Consider the following 23,698-nt stretch of genomic DNA (forward strand, 5'->3'; position numbering starts at 1 on the left):
CCTTTTCAGAAAGGTATCTTGAAAGCTTGCTAAATGTACACTGGAGGGTGGCTTTAAATGCCAGTTCATCTTGTTCGCATCACATAATTATAGTAAGCTGTAAGGATATTACTCATATGTGTCTGTAATTCTTGTCCGCTCTTCTTGAACAGACCTGCCACAGTGACTCAGAGACTATGGTATTCTGCTGGTGAGCACAAGGTCATAGATTCAATTCCCGGCTATGAAATATCTATTTTAATTGGGTGTTGCAAAGGGGCACACAAGTCCCTCAGGTAGTGCTGGTTCAGCAGCCTAGAGCTTGATCAGACTGATCAGCAGAGAGGGCCCAGCAAGGACGAGACGACGTAACGAACAACAAAATGTTTAATTACATTGCTACATAAAGAGTGGTCAGCTCAAGAAGCAGCTCATAACTAAGGGCGAAGGGGAAGGCTCCAGCTCCTTGGTGAGGGGCGCTTTATATAGCTTCCTGGGAATACCCTTGCCGAGGAGAGGGAGGAAATGGATGTTGTCGGTGCTTAGCTGACTTGTGCTGGTGCTTGACTTGACTTGACTTGTGCAGGTCTGGAGCCATCAGCGTAAGTCAAAGAGAAGGGGAGAAGGCTTTGTTTCAGGCACAAATATGTACTTACAGACACTGATGCTTGCATGCACACCGAGTTCCTGTATCAAGCATAGAATTACACTATTTTTGACATTTTGAACTGTCCAAATTGTCGTCATTCGAGTGATAGCTTTGAAAACTTGGCTTCATTGTTTTGCCCATGTGATATTGAAATTAGTCAGAGATGAGCCATAACAGGAAGCGGAATACAAAAAACGTTTGTGTACTTAGATTTAGATGTACCTTATATAAATGCACACAGTTGAAATTAAAACGAAGCCGCCCCCTATGGTGTGTCTCATAGTCCACTATGCAGCTTCAGGCACATTCACTGTTACCACTGCTTGGAAAAAGGGAAAAATAAAATTTTGCCACACTACAGAAACATTGTGCAAAAGGTTAAGGCTGTTTACAAAATAAATGGAATAAGGATAACCAAAGCGCAACACATCAACCTTATCATTGTAGTATACCTCAACTAATATAATTACAATATTAATGAGAGGATGTGACGGGACACTACTGCCTTTAGTTTCTTGCCTGAGCACTTGTGTATTTATATTTACTACTAATCCCCTGTGCAGTAATTCTATAGGAGGGCATGTCTTCCTCTATTGTTACCAAAACAGTTGAAATTGATATTGAACAAGACAGGTGCAGTTGAAAAGAAGAGGGGAAGAAAAAGAACCTTAGTCGTCAATGAGACAAAGATGAGATTGTAATGCATTGTGTAAATCCTCCTTGAAGATAAGAAAAAGTCAGTATTTTGCAGATCCTTTGCAAAAATTATATAATATGCCATTGCCCATTTGAATAATCAGTAAAATGGTGAACTCAACGGGCACTGCGCAAGTCAACATTGCAGTATAATAGTGCTCTCACTTTGCTCCCACTGACATATATACAAATGCACAAAATCCAGGTTAAGTTATACTGTAGGACTACTTTATTTGACATTGCTGGCAAATGGTGCCAAATAAAACACAAAGTTCACTTGCAAGCTGGTACTTATGTTCTTTGTGATCTAGAAGTAAACTTTCAGGTGTGTGTTTGACCTGTGTACTTGTTCTTTCTGTCCTGAAAGTTCTCTGGTGTCATTTTCCATCCTGCAGAAACGTAGACAAGCGCCTCTTGTTCTCATCACTATGCATCCAGCCTGTTCTCAAACGGACAGCAGAAGTAATAAAACATGTAGCCATGGCTGTCTTGACGTGTCACTTCACTGTTGCATTTTAAAACCCTTTCAGGCCACTGCAAAGTTCAACATTCCTGCACCGGCTAATACGGACAACTTCGATCTCTTGGTGGAACCATCTCACACAGCCTGCAAGCCAAAGCTAAAGCTCTGTGCAAGGTAGTGCAGCTTTATTACGTCCAGTAAATATACCAGGGCTTATATACATGTCACAGATAACTTGTTAGGGTGTGTCGACAGACAGTCTTAGCTTCAGCAGAACAGATGGTGATTTTGGAGACTGGTTTCGGTAATGCAACTGTTTTCTTAATGACGCACACGATGGTCAAGATTTTGACTTTAGTGGTTAAAGGGATGCTAAGGAGGAATAGTAAGCTGCATTGTATTAGTAAATTATCCTTCTAGGACATTGAGAATATCAGTCTTACCATGCTTGGAGACTTGCTAAGCCAGAAAATATGCAAGAAAGAAGGGAACTGGGCAATGCCTCCCTAAAGCTCCCACACAGTCTCCCAGTGATACCGGGACTTTTATAGGGTCTGCTCAGGTGTATTTAATGGTTTATCGATGCACAAGGATTAGATCGCATTATGTACAAACCAAATACTCAAGCTAGTTTCACTGTGTGCAAATACAGTACAAACATACAAAGACCCTTTGAAATTCATGACATCATATAGATGACTGGCACCATGATTTGGGTGGAAAAGACAAAGGGAAACTTTGGTCTTAATTTCCTGCACTAGTAACCAGCCTTTTCCTGCCTGATAAATCGAGCCAGGGTATTGAAGAAATAGTTAATTAATCAAAATTGATTTAGCGTTGCTCTTTAATGTCCATGTAATATGTCTGGATGACTGTTTTTATGCTAGCCCATTGTTCTTAACAATGTGCATTGAATGCCACAGTTTGAAAAATCTTCAGATGTGGGTGAATATCAATTCTTCAAATCAAATATATATATACTAACTAGTGAGTATTGAATCAAATATCGAATAGTGAAACACAGACGCATGTACGTATATACAACATCAATATTTATTTTGGTTTGGTTAGGAAGCATGCCTGTACTGACTATGTAGTGGAAAAAAAGACAGGTGTCTTTTTTTGACTATGTAGTGGAAATAAAGACAGGGACAAAGCATCAGTTTTAATTACAAGGACAATAACTGTGATTCAGAAAGCTACTATAATACTGCTATATAAATCGCTAATCCATCCTGTTGTTGACTATGCATCTGTCATTTGGAACCCTTATAAGCAGTGCGAGATTAACAGGCTAGAAGCAATTCAGAAAAGAAGCTGCAAGATTTATATGTGACCATTATGATCATGACTTTGCACCCTCTTCTGCGCTTCGTTCCTTGAATTTAACTTTGCTCTACTCACGTCGCCACATAGCATTTTTAGATTTCTTGCACAGCATCGTCAGTTCTTCAGCTAGACTCAAAAAACAAATATACTAATTTTTTGCCACAGTCATTGATTAGACGACATCATAACTTGAACTTGGTGCCCTACTTTGCACACTAATATGTTTAAATACAACTTTTTCCCTCGTTCCATAGAAGACGGGAATTCCTTACCTGGATCTACTTGCTTGTGCTCACCCTGAAGTTGTGTATCTGCCATCCAAGAAGGGTCCTAGCACTCACCCTCATCATTGTATCGTATTTTTCTGTCTGTAATTTCCCTCTGTTAACCCACTCCTGCTATAGTGCTTATTGCACTGTAGTATGTACAAAGAAACAAACAAACAAATAGCCTCTGTTTTTTATAGCCTGCTTGCAAACTAACTTTCCTAGAATGAATGGCTGCTGTATGACTAGCTTTCCAAGAACACTAAATGAATGGTTGCAGAAAAAAAGAACAGAAGCTGTAGAAAAGAAAAACTAGCTGTTGAAGGGCTTGTATGCCTTAGATTGACCCATGAGCAAAAGTATACGAACCACAGGGCTGCCGAAAAAACAGAATTTCTTTGTAATTAGCACACATAAACAGAAACTGACAAGTACACTGTAAAATTCGTAATGCCAAGTTTGGCCTGCAGTCTTTCATTTCAAGTTGCGTTCACAGACAGAGGGGAAAAGGAGTTTTATCGTGCAATCCCTGGTCCATGTACTTTTGCTCACGGGTGTACGTGTAAAATGGCCAACTGCAAGGGAAACATCAACTGGTTGTAGCATAAAAGATATAACTGCTACACGGTAGGCTGCCAAAAACAATAAATGACAAACTGAAAGCAAAAATTACAGGTCATCATGTAGAATTTTGCAGCTAAACTGTAAAGAAAGCTTGGAATATCCATTTTGTTTCTATGCTGTTTTGAAAACTATTTGTGGTTGCCTCACTTTTAGCACACCAAGAACAGTAATCATACTTAAACAGTGGGTTGTTGCAAAATATTTGATTATTTGAATATTCAAAAATACTGAATAATTCGTTTTCAAATAGGAATACGAATAGTTAGTGTGTAAAATTCTATTTGTATTCGAAACTTAAAATATTCCCCCACCCCTAAAAATCTTGTATTAGGCACTCAAGATGGCAATATGTTAGAACTCTGGTTGAAAGTGTCTGTGTCATACGTGTACAGATATTGAAAGTTTGTGTGTATCAGTGTCGAACTAAAACTTTTTTTTTTGTTCCCATTTACATTCCAAATTGGCGAGAATGGTCCAGTTCTGGCTCAACTCCTCAGCGAAAAAATAATAGTTTTAACTAGTTTGAAGCAGTTTATGTCCATTTGCATAACCTAAGAATATAATTACAGTAAGATATAACAAATTTATTTTGTACAATATCTCCATGGACATAGTTTCTTTTTAAAAAATGACCGTGTGCAAGCAGATGTACGTCAGAAGCAATATGTCACAAAATACATCATGTCCATAACATCTATTTCATTTTACGTAGCAGTGTGATCAAAAGCAACTGCTCAACTAAAAGTTCTTCTTTATTTCAGCCATTATGTATAGGTCTCCCATCACTGGTGAACTATTTGATGGTCATAGATTTCAAGTGCTCGCGAGTGTGTTACTAATTATGCCTGCTTTCTGACATGACATATTGAAAACTGCAGTAATGGGGCTATCACTTCTAAAATGACAGCAATCTGCTGTGCATTTCAAATCAAATCAAACTTTATTCCTTCAACAAAACATTGGGGAAGACGAAGGCCCCCCCCAAAAAAAGTGAGGATATCCATTTGAAGGGATTCGAATGCCCATTTACTTGACAATCAGCATAATATGGACATAGTTTGAGGGTGCTATCGCACTCAGTATGAACTACAACACAAAAGAGTGTGGTAAAGCGCACGTGCATACTGACTGCTATATTACATAAATTAGCAGTCAAGGAATGTTTATACAGTGCTACATGACATAACTTTCATATTATACTTGATACAACCTACTATGACCTACTTTTAGTGTTATAGTAAAAACAAGAGATAAGTACGAAAGAGCAGTACATAATTGGTTTATAAGAAATATCTTAGCAAAAAACTGCACAAAAAAGATGTGGCAAGATAGAGAGAAATGACAGACCGTGCACTGCTCGCAACTAACAGTTTATTTCCAAAGAAACAGATTTCACATGTTCTTGGAGGGTGACAGATGCATCAGTCAACCTTCGATAGCTTTGTCGATAGCTTTGTGTTCTGATACCTTCAGGAGAGTATGGGAATCAGTTCTTGATTAGCCAGCTTTGCTGTTGCCACATGTATGTTACTTTAGTTTTTTCATGCACGCTTGAGAAGGCATCTGTTCTCCTTTCTGGGTAGTCTTCTACTTATTCTGTTTCTTTGGAAATAAACTGTTAGTTGCGAGTAGCGCCCATGTTTGTCATTTCTATCTCATCTACGTCTTTTTCGTGCAGTTTTTTGTTACGATGGAACCATACCAACTCACCCATCTCTGTTTTGATGAATTGTAGGAAATAACAGTATTGCCCTCGTCTTACAAAAAAGGATGAGAATTCTGTTACTCATATTCTCTAGGTTAATTCCATTGACTTGGAGTTTATTTAACAAGACTGGAATAGTGTGTTTCAACATTTGTTAACATACAAATGACGAGTATGGTTGAGCTGCATGGATGAAAAACTGCTGAGAAAGTGGTCAATCTGAACGAAAAACCACTGTGTTTCTTGCTGTTACTTTTCCGGTTTCATTTTAGACTGAAAGAATCCATGACACTCCAGTTATGTTCTGGTTGACACAACATTGTCAGTTTTTAATGCAGTTCCACTTCGATACCTTAGTATGCACTACACTAAGCTTAAAAAAAAATGTTTTCGCATGGAAGTAAGCTAGCATACTAGATGTAACTAGCCTTCTTCATGGTGAAAGCTGAGCCATTAAAATTAATGCCCTGCATATGCTAGGATTTCCTTGTTGCTTGCTAGGATGCCAGTGCCTGGTGTAAATAATGTAGTACCTACCTGGTCCTGCACCATTAAAGCAAACACCTCCTTAACCCTTTTTCTGGTGCACTATTATCCCAAGCCCTAACCAAAAATGGGCAATCTTTCTTTTACTCTGGGATACTTTATGAAAAACAATGTAGACAGTACTTTAAATGTTTATCTATACAAATCTCAACCATTTATTGCAAAAGTGAAGCTTAACAGCAGTGTAACAAAATATCACTATCTAAAAATTCAAAATTGCTAGAAAATAAGAAGTATTGCCAATGAGCCCAGTTCGTGCTTGGCCATCTTTTTCAGAAATGCACAGACAAGCCCAGCTTATCTGTGGCACAGGGGTCATTAGTCCAGAACTCATAGAAGCCTAGCTTCAGAATGAAGGCAGGTAATTAGCCTTTAATTATAGGTATCTGCCTAAGTTTAATACCAGCCTTTGTTTTTTTTTTCAAAGTAATATTCTTTTTAATTTAATTACAAAGATTGTTTGTACCAAATTTGCATTGCTTTATACATGCTCTATTGCTGCTAGTGGGCAGGGTCAGAGACCTATATCAGACACTCATTGCCCTTTGTCCTTGTGCCCTCTAAAAAATTTGTTTGAAGTTGTGTTGAGTACTTATGGTGTATTTCCTGTAGGTGTAAATGGCCCTGCACATAGGCAAGCTGCGAACTTGTAATCATAGGTGGTGCTGTAAAGCATAGTTTAGAAGAATATTTATATTTCGGATGTACCAGATGTGTAGAGAAAAAAAAAATTGAGGCAGAACTGATTTATCATTTGTCTGTTACCCACCACTTTCAGTGGTACATGTAATACTATTTGGTATAATATGGGTGAACATCTTTTTTATAGTATATTCATATTGCCTTTAAGGAAAGAATTTGTTCAAATTGTTGTAATTTTGTATGTCCGCAACTCATGTAGATGCATGCAGATCTCTTTTGCCTGCACCTAAATTGATAGTAGTGCCGTAACACTTTCATGATGTCACTTTCTACAACTTACCCGCAAAAACCTCCTTGCCGCTTCAGAAGAGCTTAAACTGCTTGTTCCTGTGCTCCAAGACTTCTTGCCACCTGACAGTCGGCAAAAAATTTTGTTTACTTACAGTTACCTCCTCTCCTGGGGCATGTCTGGAATGGTGATAATACAAGTTCACCTGCAGACTGGATTCCGGTTCAGCAAGGTCTCTCTTTTGATCCAAGATGTTGTTTTAATTTGTGTTGTTGCAAATTTGTCACAGCCGCACATTTTTCGCTGTGCTTACAATATTTTTCACTGGAGATTGTTTACTTTACCCAAATTGTCTTCAGGTGACAGATGACCTAGAGGTAAAAAAGATTGAGGAAGAAATTAACAAAGTGAACCTCTACTTTGATGAGGTGAGTTAAAAATATTTGTTCTATTAAATTGGTGCCTCTGCTTGGAGCAGACATGTTTGCACTGAACATCTTATCGAACACATTCAGTTTAGTGACTCAAGCTAATGATTTCAGTTATATTGTTCAGTAAGAAGCAGGTAGTCTTTGAATTAGGTGGGAGAAAGAGAAGTGGCATTGCCTAGCATAATAGTTTACACCTTTAATTGCTATTTTATACTTATCTTGTAAAATGGCAATTGCATTTGGTCCATAAGTTATTGAACTTGATTAAAAATCTGATACAGCATGCACACCTACTGCATGGTATGTTTTATGATTTGTGAATGATATTTCTGCTACATGTTTTATTTTTTCTATACAGTTTCATCCCATTGTAGGTGCCATCATACTGAATTATGTTTTTGAAAAGTTTCTGCTTAGAGAAGTGAAAAAGCACTCTTAATGAAACCTTTTCACCCATATTCAGAGACAGCAGGGTTCATTTCCTTTTCCCCCAGGTATCACTGCATCATATTGTTTGGAACTTTCCTTGTCTCAGTGGGTCACTTCATGTGTGTTTAGTACTCACAATACTCTCTTTCAGCACCTTTGAGAAGTTAGTTTTCCTGCACAAGGGAAATTCATTCCGTGTCGGTTACAGTGAATTAAATTCTCAAATTTACACTCTTAAACAAAATTACACCCTTTGAGTCATACCTTGCCACACGACAATAATCGTCATCTGTCTTCACCACATTTCCTTTCTTTAACACTGCGAGCCCAGTACTTCCAAGTCACAAACGGCATGCGCGTTATCAGTATGACAGAGCATTGTGAACAGGAAGGCAGCGAGCGCAGTGTTTTCGAGAAAGGAAACGCAAGCAAGGCAGATGACGATTATTTTTGTGTGGCAAATATACACCCCAAAGGGAGTACATTTGTTTAAGAGTGTAGCATGAGGGTGGAAGACGTGTGGTCTCCGCATGCACCTTCCACATACCGTCTTGTCACCACTGAACTAAATCGCCACCGAAAGTTGCTGGCAATGTCATAAGCCTCTACTCTATAAGGGTACAGGTGGATTACAGGCACTTTAGTACTTTTTAAAATTACTTTAGCAGACTTGATGCTGCTCCTAAGTTTGGCCTCAAGGATGAACAGTGCCACCATGGTGACAGAAATTTCATTTTGCTGGGAAACAATCTTGGGAGTTAAGCAAAGGGTCTGCAGCATGCTCTTGGAAGCCCACTAGATTCTGCATGCAAGTGTTGCATCTTTCTTTTCTTCCACTTTTACAGCTCAGCAACAGGAGGACATGTGTGACCTTGGTGTTGACTCAGGAGTATGTAGTACGGGGTAATCTGCCAGCAGCTGTAATTCTGCAAGACTACTACGACCCTGGTTTGTAACACATAATGTGGTGTCGTATTTATCATGAGCAGGTCGTCATTAATATTTCATTTCAGTCTGCGTGCATTTCCGACTTTTTGCTCTTTGCACAAGTTAACACTGTGAAGTAGACCACTGATGCAAGTTAAAGAAACTGCTGTACGAGTACATTATCATACCCACATATATGCAACATAATTATTTATAATAGTTCCTGCACTCAAATTGCCTTGTCAATATTACGCATGAAATCTTGAAAAGGATGCACCAATGATAGATAGATGAGAAATTGATCACATTGTTGTTGAATTCAATTGGTTTACTACAAAGCAACTCTTCATTGCTTCACATGTGAGGGTGCAGAGGAGCTACAATATGTAAGAGAGGGGAGGGTGAATTACCTACCGTTAACACTGTAGCTCTCTCGATCAAGAAAGGCAGCCATCAGGACTCCAACTTGCTCTTCCCTACCAAGGTCTAACCGAGCCCACTGCTGCTTAACTACAGTAAATTGTATGAGAGTTCGTATATTCAGCTTGACATGGCTAATGGTCACTACAAATGTCATTACATTTGTGTTTCTCTGGTGAATTCAGATCAACTTGGATTGACTCCACCAGAAGAGTTGCAGTTAAGCACTGGAGCACATAGGCTTACTGACATAAAGCATGAGGAAATTATTTAATGTACACTACAGGAAAAAGCTTTAGTGCTAAAGGACAACAGCATGAGAATAGTCGTAAGGCACACTAAGTGTTTCTCTTCTCACACTCTTGTCTTTAGCACTAAAGCTTCATTGAGTCTTTGCTTACCGCTCAAATTCACTGTGATAAATGTGCTGATTTGTTGTGTCTGCATGGTTTCTTATTTCACTGTCACTTCATCATTCTTTAAGATGTTATTTCAACACTAAAGTGCTCCAAATATCAGTCTTGTTGCAACATTATCATACCTGAGCTACTTCATAATCACTTATTCTCCTCTTATTCTTTACAGAAGCGATCGTGCTAAGGAACTACACAATTCCCAGTTGTGAGAGAGATCAACAAGACATTGTCGACTTGCAAGTGCCTTTGCATTCTGATGTGTTGCAGGAAGATGTTCGTTCAGAAGGAACTCATCTTAGCAACTTCCGGAATGTTGATCATGAGCCCGACTTTCCAGATGGCCCAGAAGCAAACTTGCCTGTAACTGTGCCTGCTCCTGAGAATTGAACAGGAAAAAGTCATCACATATGTGCCAAAAACTTCCATATCTTAGGAACTTGCACCATATGCTCCTCCTCAAATCCAAAAGAGGGAAAGGTCACCATTGAGCAAACAAATTTTTCACTGAGGAACTTGCATCGCGCTAGCGAACTGTTTTGTTGAACTCTTATTCTGCGGTTTTACATTATGAATTCTGGATGGAACAGATCAGCAAAGAAGTCAACCTGTTGTCTTAAACAAAACTCTTACAGAAACCTTTGTAGCCACTGTTGTGAACATGGCATATATTTTTATGCTGAGCGGTCTAGACTGATACCCTGCAATTTGCGGTTAGCTTTCATGGCACTTTTTGCAAAATTTGCATAGAAATGTGTCAAGATAGTGTAGTAGGTAACTAAAAATAGGCCATCTCGCATGCAGTGAGGTTCTGCAACATGAGGTTATATTGGCTCATTGTTTTGTTTCATCTCGCTAACGTAAGAATATAGTATTCTAGACCTCTAATTTTGAAAGCAACCAAGCTATAGAAATTTAGCACAATAACTGAAACAAATAGGTAGGTTTTTATTATGCTGCATATCTTTCCTTGTTTTCAAGCCATAAAGTGCATAGCAGGTGCACATGTTTGTTTACAATTACGATTGAGACATTTGCTTAAAATAAAAAAGAAAAGACAATGCATTTCAAGTCTCCTTTTCTGCTCTGTGCTGATCTGTTGTGGATGCAGAAAGCTAGTAAGTAATGAATGTGTCAGACGGCTCCTCTATACACGCTACATAAATCTTCTTAAATGTAAGAAGACATGATGACGACACAAACATTTGATTTTTCTGCTTCTCCTAGAGTCCATAGGCATTAGGGGCACGTGTGCCGATTAGAGATGTCATCGAACATAAATTTCTGTAATCGTATAAAAGTTAAAAATTGTTTTTTTTTTTTTTTTTTTTTTTTTTTTTTTGTGACTTGGTTTTGTGACCAACAGGATGATGAGCTAGTGAAACGCACAAATGCATTCTTTGGAGTCTGGGTCTTCTTCAGGAGCTATGAAAGTCGCACTTAGGCTCATGAAAGATGTGAACCAACTATTCTGTTCATTTTTGTGATTCACTCTGAACTTAGCTTTTCCATCGACCTTAGGTGATCGTAAGGCTTAAATAATAAAAGATATTCGCAAGCTAGTCTGCCGCACTTCATAGCTTCGAACTCCATCTGAACTTTAATGCAGTGCGAAAATACTATTTTTAATTGTCTCCTTTAAAAAAAAATGACTCCGCCTATACATATAATTTCACGATTTTGGGGGTACGGACAATCATCTAACGGATGCTTGAAAGTGCTCAATTTAAAAAAAGTGTACTGAAAAAAAGAAAAAAGAAATACAATAATTATTTTAGTTAAAAGCCGATCCCCTCATTCTAAACGGTCTGAGGATCACGGCACCGCGCATGCCGGGAGGACGAATAAACGTGACAGTTTGATACATGACATACTTTGGTAAATCGATCATAACCGCCACCGTCGGCACGTGATGTTCACGAAGGGCGGCGGCGGCGCCGCGCAGTCGCAGCGCGCAAAACGTTTCTTTTTTTTTTTTTTTGTTTGTATTATGACTCACTTCTGCTGACGCAAAGCTTCCGCGGCGCATTTCTTGTTTTCGGTTTGCAGACGGCGACCTTTTGCGAGATGGTGTTCGTGCGTAGGTATAGAGCTCTCTGGCACGTCGCGATAACTCGTGACAGGGTCGGACAGTATGCATACTGAGTCGGACACAAATGTGCGCCCGCACGCGTGCCTTTGCGAGATCAGCTATGCTACCTCAAGAAATGGGAATGCTGGCGCGCCGTGACATGTCTTGGCTTGGCACACGTGTCACGTTTAGCTTTCTCTTGTTTTCCTTCAGTGCATGCGCTGACACTAGGAGGGTCAAAGTGGAAAGAAAAGAAGTGTGAAGTGTGTATATATATGTATATATACACATGGAAGGAGAGAGAATTCTTCCGGCCGGTGGTAACCGAACCCAGAACCTCCGCACTACGCGTGCCTTGCAATGCCAATTGTGCTACAGCAACGGCTATTATTCCGGCCACTTGGGAGTGCAACGCAGGCGTAGTGCTATAGTGTACTAGTAGTAGTGCTAAGGTTGTGGATTTCGCGGGATCGAATCCCGGCCACGGTGGCCGCATTTCGATGGGGGCGAAATGCGAAAACACCCGTGTACTTAGATTTAGGTGCACGTTAAAGAACCCCAGGTGGTCGAAATTTCCGGAGTCCTCCACTACGGCGTGCCTCATAATCAGAAAGTGGTTTTGGCACGTAAAACCCCATAATTTTAAGGTTGTGGATTCGGCTCGCACCGGTGGGAAGTTATCTTTTCGTACACTTTAATTTCCCTTTTCTTAACCCAACCGCAGCTAACTTCCCCTATCCTTTCCTTGAATGTATTGTCTGTTGGCGTATGATCATATGATATAGATATATATATGCGAGAGAAATGCGTTGGTATAACCTCGCACCTGTTTCTCGGATCCATTACTTAAAGAGCATTCACCAAATTGCAAAGCGTTGTTGTAGCATCATATATCTATTACGTCGCACCTGCAGATATATGATGCTACAAGAACGCTTTGCAATGTGGTAAACGCTCTTTAAATCATGGATCCGAGACCTCAAACAGGTGCGACGTAATACCAACACATTTCTCTCGCATTGAACGTTAAATGGAAACTGTATTTCTGTCTGCTTTTTGAGCAGACGACGCGCACGCTCTCTGTGTTAGTTCCTTGTGACAAAACACGTTTTGAGTGAGTTATTACTTTTATTAAACTAAATGAAAAAAACAAACTGGAATATTAAAGGATGAGAAACTAAATTTGCACATGGCCTCGATCAGGCCGTGCACAGTTAAACACGTAACGTCGAAGCACATTTCCACATAAAGGAAAATTTGAACAACTCAATTGTTCATATGTGTATCACTGGGCATGGAGAGTACATAAAGAAAAAGAAAATAGATTGTTGCTTCAGTTAGAACTTCAATATAATGTAGTAATTAATTGAAACTGGTTCGCTAAACTATCCACAACTGAAAACTCGCTCCAGCATATCAAGAATGCGCTTCAGTCATAATTATGAGGTGTAACTCAGCGTAGCCTACATGATACGTTTGGTATTACAGGGTGGATGAGTTCATAACTACGGGTGCTCGTTAGACAAAACTATAGGAGGTTCGATATATAGACGGGCTTGCCATTCGACCTGCGCCATTATACCGCATAGAGACAGTCCCCGAAGGACCTGCTGACCCCAGGATGGCCAACGCTCGGCATTCGCATTATATATATATAGGTTTTTAATTACAACCTACTTTAAACACCACCGCATTTAAAGCAAATTTTAGTGTAATAAATGCAGTGCTGCAACACAGACGAGAAGAAAAAAAAAATCATAGCTGAAAGGCTTGCCGAGAGCGTTGTATATAGGCTTACAGTAAAAAAAAAGAAAAAAAAAAACGCGCAGTGCGCGTGACCTGTGTTGCGGTCGGCTGCAGGCGCTATAACCGCTCTTTGTTCGGGGCTCCCTTGGGCCTTCGTGGCGAGCCAAATATCGAGTGCCGTTCGTCATCCCTGACGGGTTTCGCAAACTGCGCGGCGGCAAAGCGGTGACGAAGGCTGTCACGACAGGCAATCTCTTTTGGCCGCGGTCCAGAAGCGCCCCGAGGAACCAGGGCGCATGGCGATATGCATTGCGCGTTCTATAGCGGAGCCTAAGCGAAACGAAGCGAACATAAGTCCGGCGAAAATCCGACAAGGCAGTTCTTTGCTTGCGCAAGCGCGGCATATCTCTCTCTCTCTCTCTCTCTCTCTCTCTATATATATATATATATATATATATATATATATATATATATATATATATATATATATATATATATATATATATATATATATATATATATATATATGCGTATGATCGCTCCGATGATTGCCCGTGAAAGCCGCGGCCGCGCCTTCAATTACAATCGTGCCGTGTAGTGTCACGTTTCGCAGATCTAAGCTCAAGAACGTGCTTCCTCCCAAGCCTGCCGGAATGCAAAATACAACAGGCTGTTTTCTTAATTACGGTATATTCTTTTTTTATTATCTTTTTTTATTTTTATTTTTTCGTATCGCCACAGAATACGCACTCACTGCACGCAAAGAAGCTTTCAGGTGTTTAAATCCACGACTACGTAGCGGGGAAAATAAAGTTAAGGAAAAAAAAAGAAAGAAATGGAGTGCCGAGAAGCCGTGAGATTTAAAGGCTGCGAGGCGGCGCGAAACGATCTATAGCAGGTTCTGGCAGGCGAGCCACGCATATAAGAGAGAGAAAAAAAAAATTTGGTCGCATTCGAATTCTCACAGTTGGCAAGGTCCCAAGACAGACTGTTTACAAACGCTGCCACACGCGAGTTGGTTTCACCTAAAGAGCGCCTCCGGAAAGGAAAGAAGGAAAGAAAGAAAGAAAGAAGACATCGTAGCTAGGTAGAGGTACGGCGGCGTAGAAGAAAGAAGATATATAATCCAGAACGAAAACTATGTGTAAAGTGAGAAAGTGTACTCTAGTTTGAGGCGTATGTGCTAAGAGCGGTGGTCCCCCGCTTTATCGCCGCTGCAGGTTGCTTGCTTGCATTCATGCCGGGAACGGCGGCTTCGCCGCCGCGCTCTTCGTATTAATTCAGGCCACGCTCGTGACCGTGCGCTGAAATGTAGTGCGTGCGCGGCAGCTGATTGCGATCTTCGGCCTATACGTGTGTACATCCGCCACAACCCCCCCTCCCCCTACCCCCACTCCCTTCCAACGCATTCCCTCAACCTTCCCCACATTTATGCACAATTGAACGGCGCGTCGTGTCGTGGCACCTGGCGGTGCTATTGCTATGCTTTGTTGCCGAACATATCTAACGCTGTTGCCCAACAATGTAGCCGAAAGAGAAAAGAAAGAAATAAAGAGAGAAGAAACACGCACATGCAAAGAAGAAAAGCGGTTGTTGCGACAGTTGAGGTGGAAATGAAACTCAGCGCTACGTACACGGTCTCTTCTAAATATTGTAACTGCAAATATATTTTAAATTGCATTTTCTCGCTTGTATTTGCGCTTCACTCTTTCTTCTAATCTCTCTTTACTCTCTCCTATGTTGTACACTTTTTGCCCCATCATTCCTCCTCCGTATATATTGGCCGATGTTTTGAGCTAACACCCCACTGTTACGGTAACACATTTACGCTGTTTAACCGTAGGCTAGACAGCTGCGGTGCGGCTAGCGTATAATTCTCCACTCTTTCTCATTCTTCTCACAAGTTAACAAATACGTGTTTATTACGGTAACGCTTAATGTTACCGTCTATCGCTTCAACCACAAAAAATCTGCATTCCCGGCCTTTGGAAGAACCGTGCGTGATATTCAATTCCATTTGAATAGAAAAAAACAAGAATTCAATATAACGTTTATAACGGCTTATGTAAGGGGTCTTCGCTGCGCATGCGTTCTTTTGGGGGTAGCATTAAAGCGTCGGCAAACGTTTTTCACACTTGTTTATTTGCGTCCTTACCAAGTGTAAATTCTGTGCGACGCTTCCGCAGGTGTATACATTCTAAAAGATATAACGAAAGAAACAAAGCTCACTGCCCTTCCATTCTGTGAAGAAGGATGAGCAGCGAAGCTGTGTATGTGGGCCCCTTAATGAGGAACTGCACCTCCGCCGCGGGTCGGCCCGGCATTGCACTATCTTCGGTATCGGCCCACGTATGGGGAGTTTTCTGCCTACACACGGACACCCTCCTGGGGGAACTAGCCCTTAACAGCTTCGCTGTAAAAAGTGTCTGACGATTACGATACTTTCTAATGCGAGATTTGAGCGCAGCTTCATACGTGTTTTCACTTGAGGCATAGAACTTGAGACCGAAATCAACGCACCGACTGGCAGTGGGCCAGTATTGTCAGCGCCTTCGCAGAGGGAGAGGCAGTATGGGAACGCTGGTATGATGAGCGGCATCGGAGCCAGCTGTGGAACAAGAGGACGACGAAGGCGCAAGCAGTGGCACGAGCGCGGTTACGCCGAGGGGCGCCAACGGGCAAGCTCTGCCAGAAGACGAACGCGCGAGGAGTGGAACGCGCGCGTTGGCGTGGCTACGCCGACGCTCAACCCAGCAACGGGCGCGAGGGATTTGTTGCGGCGCGGCACCGTCTGTTCAACTGTCGTGGTACAATTGTACGAAATTATCGTAAAAGTTACTAAGGGACAGGTAGGAGACCCATGTGTGCTCGAGAGGAAGTGCGGCACATGAGGCACATATCGTGCGTCCCAGGCAACGTTAGGCAAGCAAGCTATTGAACGAAAAAAAGAAAGCATGGTACAAGGTACAATTATAAGACCTATACACTGTTCGGTCGTTAGAGGTGTGACGGCCGAACACCATAGGTCTTTAAATATATTATTGCGATAGCAATTATGGGGACACTCCAGTCGCATTTCTGCCGTCGCCGTCGTCGTGAGGTTCCGCATAAAGTCCAAGGGCGACAACACCGTCGCCGTATGCTGTATGTGCGAGAGGAGCCGGACGAGCGCGGCTAAATCTGCTCAATCTCGCCCGCGCGAAAGAGGAACGTTGAAGGGATAGACAGCACGAAGGTCACTTCGCTCGCTGCTGCTGCCGCGTTTCCTCACGCCAGCGTTTTGACAGCGAGTGTCCGCGATGTGATGTGTTCATGTTTTCGGTGCGCGCTGCCACTGTGTTTGTTAATTCAGTTAGCAAGCGAATGTTTACAAGTTCATACGGCAGATAAGAGTACTCCACACATTCGCCTGGCACGGCAGAGGCGATGACGATCGCCATGGCCTTCCGTGCCAAAGACATATTTGGCTCACGCTCGGTAGTGATCGCAGATTCTCGGGTAGCATGCCGGCTCTTTAGGATGGGGAGAGTCCCACGCTGGCGTTCAGAAAATCCTATAGGGGAGAAGATAACCCACCAGCACAAGTTGATTTGGTGCCCGGGCCATGAGGTCCTGGCAGGTAACAAAAGAGCGGATAGCGCAGCTCGCGAGAAGCGGTGCTCAGTCTCAACCCCAATCCCAATATCAGTTTCCCAACAGACCGCGGGACATCCTAGAACACCAGCGACGCGAGCGACGGGAATGCGCGCTCCCCCATCCAGGTCTGAATGGCGGGAACTCCCGCGATTTGCGAAGAATCCAGATAGACAGATATCGAAATCTACGCGGAATGCACGTCATGTCCCCCACGGCCTACCCCAAAATGTGCCCATGGTGCGGAGGCAGGCCCACTCTCGCCCACATATCGTGGGAATGCGTATTTCGGCCCCCCAAAATCGACGAACCGGTCCCGTCAGGAAATATTTTTCAACGGGAGCAAGGGGAGATTCGGCTCGCCATCGAGGCGGTCCTGAGGGGAGCAAGTAGCACTTCTCGGCCATGTCAGGCGGGCAGCGGAAGCCAGTGGAGCCCTGGACTGAGGTATACCACCCACCTGCTCCTTCTACACCCCTTCACTTCAATAAAGTTTTTATTAGCTACATATCCTTACTTTCTCTGCTAATTCGCTATCGCAATGGATGCTTCGCCTTTAGGGCGAAACTGTGACTCTTCTTGCACCGTGTCTTTTCATTCTTAGTTTTCATTGAACAGCTTTGGCTGAAGTTAACTGGGACACCGTATGTGTGCCACAGCAGGTGTTGCAACAATGAATTCAAGTCTTATTCTCGAAGACATGAGTGCAGTGTACGCGGACTCCATTTTTCGTTGTACTGCCGCGCAATTTCTGTCTATTATAGGTAAGAACTTTTTCTGTTTAATGTTAAGGTTTTGTATGCTAAATGAGAATATTCGGTGGTATTTTTTTTTTCGCTTCATGTTTGGCTGTACGTATTGGATATGAGCGCAGCATCTATTGCGCAGAAATAACAAAGCACAATGAAGAATGAATCGTTGAATCCTGGTGATAAATTGTAAAGCACGCGTATAATATATGTACGAAATAACGCAAGTGTGAAGCAGTCGAATACTTGCAGCGTGACACGCAACAAATGCAGTCGAAATAGTGACGTATAGGGATTTGGGCGAGTTGGTTACGCATGGAGAAAATAGTTTTTGCGCTGGAAGGTGCGGGGACGAAGAAACGGAGTACGTGACAAACGAAGGCGCTAGACTTGCTACTCGTTTATTTCGTTACAGAACATGCGCCAATATACACAAAGCATATCTATAGAGGGTGACAAGAAGGTGACGATTGCGTACGCATGCCTTCCCTCTCGCTTTCCAACAATGAAATTGGTTACGCGAAGTGAGTGAGTGGCGAACTCTATTTAGGTTCTGGGAAAGAAGGAGAAAGAATTAAATCAATCCGGCGGCTCCACCCAGGTCGGGGCCGGTAGACAGAGTCCTTCGGCGACTGAAAGGGCGCATACCATACCATGTCGTATATATTAGTGCATGTTCTAGCTGTTTCGAAATAAATCAGTTATAAGCACAGCGCTTCGTGGGTTCTGTAACCCCTTTCTTTGTCCACGTCTCCATAGTGCAACAACCACATTCGCAACAAATGCAGCCAGTGTACGAGGGTGCGGCATCGTGACATATCGCGTAAATGTTCGTCCTTGTATATATACAGTTGTCTTGAACAAAGAAAAGAATCCTGCCGAACACGTTCGAGATCGATTGGTACACGTTTCTAAATTAGGGCACGTCTGCATCAATTGCTCCGTTCGGCTCAGTCAGACAATTATAAATGGCCGTCTATACGTGTATCTACACACGACTCTGAGGTGCCAGTCCAGGAAGGTAACCTTCGTTACTTTCCTGGACAAGGAGCGCAGCGCTCAATCGTGCCTCATTCGTATGCACATCAGAGCTCGATAACACAGGCGATCGAACTTGTTATTTTTTCCACTTTCACCATGACAAACCCCTCTAAAAACAGCGAACAAAATGTACAAAACTTCGAAGGGAGGCGCGCGGTTATTTCGAGTGCTCATCTTTTCTTTTTGTATACAGTACAAACTACCTGATTTCATATGCATTGTGTGCAATACGTAGTATAGTCAATGACTTCCTTGCGCTGCTGACAAAAAAAAAAGAAAAAAAAGAGAACATTATTTTATTTTTTACTACGGCAAACGCCATCACACCAACTGCAACCTGGCTTCGTCTTGAACGCTGACTATCTTTGGTGAGGAGTCAACTGCTTATAAGATCCGTGGAGGGATCTTTTAACACACTCAGATGACGAAAAAATACAAGAATTCAATTTCAGTTCTTGCCTTCTCTGCGCACATATTCACACACACAAAAATAAAGGTCTTACGCTATAGAATTGTTCGTAAGAGAAAACTTAAGCCAGTCCTGATGGCGCACATATCATTAGCGCGAAGGCGGCCGGTCATTGGCAAAGCGAACTTACGAACGTGCAGCTCGTGCAGCTATGTGAATTCGGTCCTCGGTTCCCTGGAAGGAATAGCTTAGTTAATTTATGTACATCCACTCTCCAGTGTTTTCTTTTGTTCTAGTTTAGAGGGTTGGAACTGCTATTTAAGGTTAAATTAATTCTGGAGTTTTACATGGCACATCCACTACGTGATTACGACGCACGCCGTTGAAGGAGAACTCCGGATTGATTTCGACCACATCGGGTTCTTTAACGCGCACCTATGCGAGCGTTTTTGCATTTCGCTCCTATCGAAATGCGGCCGCCGCGCCCGGTATCGAACCCGCGACCGCGAGCTGCTGAGCTCGCGGTCGGACGAACGAACGCACGCTGTCATTGCCCAGTCCGACCACAGACCAACCACGAAAAGAAAACGGGCGATAGAGGCAAGGACGAAAAAAAGTCATGTCGTAAATGTCACGTCGGGCCTCGTAACGGAAACACCCGATCAGTGTTCTAGCAGACATCAACATTCCCTGTGTTTCTTTAGCGTTGTCTTCCATTACTGTCCCCGCTTCGCGATGCGGAAGAATTATGGTCGCAATAAATGAAGCATTGTGTGCCGTACACCAAAACTGATGGTTGGCGGCGCAGTAGCGGTGCACTGTCATGGTGCCTCGATGTTCCTGTTCACCGCGAGAGAAGGAAAAGAATACCCGTACTATGGGACGTCAGTCAAGCTATAGCGTCGGCGTGGCAAGCTCCTCTAGCGCCGCCCCTCCCTCTCTTTGGGGCCCACTCGCGCGTTGACTCGGGAGATAGGCGCTTCGAAGGTTGCCGGACCTATCAGTGCATTGTGGTGTTAGCTCTCAGTGACGCCCTCGTACGTTATGCCCTCTCTAACCGCTCTCCCGCGTACTCTCCGCGCTCTCGGCGAGTGGAAATAACCGCCGCTTGCCTTTCACCTAGTGATGGCATATATATATATATATATATATGGCTAAGCTCCGAAACGGCCACGTGACGCTCCCTCGTATTTTTACCTTCCTTCGTACTTTTTGCGACTGGCGATGAAAACCGCGCAATGGCGCGCGACGACGTTTGCAATGCGTTGCGTGGTGGTTCACAGGGCGTATGTACACGGCAGGAGCGCGGCAGAGAGGAAAAGCGACGTGAGAAACTCGTTTGGACCTTTCCGTCGCATCGGCACAATGCCCTCTGGAGCTCCCTGGGCGTCGCCACAATACCCTCTTGACTGCTGTAGTTATCCGAGACCCCCCGCAAATGCATTGCAGAAGCTGCAGCGCTTACCTTTGTGCCAGCGTGCAACAGTCCAGAGGGTATGTAGATCGAATGGTAGAGAGGAGGCATAGGAAGAGGAGGCAAGGAATGGGTAGAACCAACGCAGTCAAGAAACGATTGAAAAGCAGTCTTGCCGCTCTTCGCTGGCAGTCCCCATGCAGGAGGGGATGGCGAGAGAGGAAAAATTCGACTTGAGAAAGCGAGGAAGCGCTACCACCAGGCACAACAGTGGTTGTGGCCAAAGTGGATAAATTTAAGTTCAAGGTATACGGTACGGTACGCTTCTGGTATTTCTCGAAAATAAACGCCACGCAAATTTGTCGAGCCGGCAACTGAGGCACGGCGTGCAGACGCAAATCCTCATTAATTAAAACACCTTCGCGTCTATAGGCGACACTACGGAACAGGCAGCACTTCAAATCAGCACTTCTGTGCCTGCCGCGGTATCTTTGCGGCTACGGCGTTGCTCGAGGTGGCGGGTATCGATCCCGACAGTTGTAGCCGCGTTGCGACGGGGGCGAAAAGCAAGAACGCTCGTGCATTTTGAGTTGGAGAATCGTTAAAGAACCCCAAGGAATCAAAATTAATCCGGAGTCCGGCACTATACGGCGTGCTTGATAATCCGATTGTGGTTTTGGTACGTACAGCCCCATAATTCAATTAAAGTTTAACACTTCGGCCGCGATGCGATGTGCCGTGCGAAACAATGACAATTCTCACCATCTCGGAGGTTATGAACAATTCCGCACAACAACGCTTCATGCAGACGCATATCGCTGTGTGTTCAGTGTACTGCGCAGAGAAACAGCAGTAGCGCACGCAAGGTAACGTTTAACACCAACTTGCCACTCTTGTACATTGCACTAAACACTGAAGGAAATTAAACATTCGCCGTTAGCACCCCCGCTAATTATCGTCTATCAAAGCAAACGGTACAGAAAGCTTCGCTTGCATCGGTTCCCACGCTAAACGGGATCAGCCTAATCTTTCTTTTTTTTTTATTTCAATAAAGGGACGCTAGAGACAAAAATACGTTGCGCTATATTAGTGAAGTATTTTCGGAGAATACCAAGGAATCGGGCAGAAACCATCGGCGACAATTGTCAATATAAATGATTTAGCCGGACGCTTTTAGAAGCCTATTCGCTTTATTAAAGGAATGATGCACTTAGAGGCGTATATTTGTTGCTGCGAGTGCATATTTGCTTAGCACTTGTTGTTTAATTGCATAATTCCGTAGGGAACAGAGTCGTGTAGCAAAAGGCTTTATTATTAATGTTATTATTTAAAACCTCCTTGATATGTAGCGGTGCAGCGCGTGCGTCTCAAAGAGCTGTTTCGTCGACGTATATATACGCGCCCGCAACTTGGCCGCGCCAGAGCACGCGTATACTCTGCATGGGCGTCTTTGTATCGCCGGTGAAACACGAATGCTACAGCGAAAGAGCCAAAGAAAACTATCCGCTTTAAAAAGAAAAAAAGAACGCACACTTATGGCCATACGTACATATATATATATATATATATATATATATATATATATATATATATATATATATATATATATATATATATATATATATATACATACATATATATATATATATATATATATATATATATATATATATATATATATATATATATATATATATATATATATATATATACCCGTACCTTGACGGGTATATATATATATATATATATATATACGTATGGCCATAAGTGTGCGTTCTTTTTTTCTTTTTATATCTTTTTTCTTTTTTTTCTTATATATATATATATATATATATATATATATATATATATATATATATATATATATATATATATATATATATATATATATATATAGGAGGCTTGGTAAGCCAGCGAAGACGCAATAACGAAGCACGGGTATATCCGTCCTTCGTTATAACAATATATACATACACAATAACAGAATAACACTAGCATAGAATAACAATATATACATACACGAAAGTGACACGTAGCTCGACAGAACCAAGGTAATGTTTGCAGTCACTCGGAGTAAGTCATACTATGTTTGCATTTCGCCTAACTACATAGTTATCTATTGTTAATTAACTTCGTTAAATAATATGTTCAGAGCGAAAGTGTCAATGAGAAAATCGTAGACCATCCTGAAAAATGCGCGATCCAGCTTATTTATGTTGCTCGATACGTGCCACATGAAAGTTCTTATTTTTTCCTCAAGTCCGCAAAATAAACAAAAAAGTGCCGCGCGACTGTATTGTCCCGTTCCAATGTTTTCGCAGCGGCCGGTGTGTTCTCGTGCAGTGCTTATCTATATGCGTGTGCACCGCAGAGGTCACAACTTGAATGCCGTGCAATGTTGATGTTTATGTGCTGAACGCGAAGCACCAAATCAGGTGGACGCACAGTGCGAGAAATCGACGCAGCAATGTCACGACGACGAAGGCGGCGTATAAGACGCTGGTCGAGGGAAGAATGGTGATGGGAGGTGAATGCCCAGATAGATAAAACACGTGTCTCGTGAGTGAGTGAGTGAGTGAGTGAGCTAGTGAGTGAGTGAGTGAGCTAGTGAGTGAGTGAGTGAGTGAGTGAGTGAGTGAGTGAGTGAGTGAGTGAGTGAGTGAGTGAGTGAGTGAGTGAGTGAGTGAGTGGACTTTATTGCAGGTCCGGCGAGGACGCGAACTCGTCGCGCCAGACACGGATATGTGCCGGTCCGTAAGAGTCTAAGAGAAACGGCTTGCTCCCTATTCAACTTGTCATCTTGGGTCACAAATGTAGGTACTCATAC

At 42.6% G+C, this 23,698-nt stretch overlaps 1 protein-coding gene and 1 long non-coding RNA gene across 3 annotated transcripts in view; one reads left to right on the top strand and one right to left on the bottom strand.

Moving 5' to 3' along the window:
- LOC126541471 (ovostatin-like) overlaps positions 1–10,873 on the top strand; it is a 73,408-nt gene extending 62,535 nt beyond the window's left edge. Inside the window, exons 30-34 of one of the 2 annotated variants that reach the window (XM_055076670.2) lie at positions 1,855–1,961; positions 7,345–7,420; positions 7,548–7,616; positions 8,894–8,996; positions 9,981–10,873. In XM_055076670.2, coding sequence (XP_054932645.2) covers positions 1,855–1,961; positions 7,345–7,420; positions 7,548–7,616; positions 8,894–8,996; positions 9,981–10,198 — 573 coding nt within the window. In that variant the 3' untranslated portion in view covers positions 10,199–10,873. Of the gene's footprint in view, positions 1–1,854; positions 1,962–3,370; positions 6,618–7,344; positions 7,421–7,547; positions 7,617–8,893; positions 8,997–9,980 lie in introns of those variants that run through there. The other variant, XM_072286490.1, reaches the window with a different exon arrangement.
- Positions 349–7,338, bottom strand: LOC129387592 (uncharacterized). The gene is made up of 2 exons (XR_008614733.1): positions 7,240–7,338; positions 349–567 (listed from the first exon to the last, which is right to left on the bottom strand). It is a non-coding gene; the product is annotated as an uncharacterized lncRNA (long non-coding RNA).
- Positions 10,874–23,698: the final 12,825 nt, after the last annotated feature.

This window comes from Dermacentor andersoni, chromosome 2 (assembly GCF_023375885.2).
Source record: "Dermacentor andersoni chromosome 2, qqDerAnde1_hic_scaffold, whole genome shotgun sequence".
NCBI classification, from domain to species: domain Eukaryota; kingdom Metazoa; phylum Arthropoda; class Arachnida; order Ixodida; family Ixodidae; genus Dermacentor; species Dermacentor andersoni.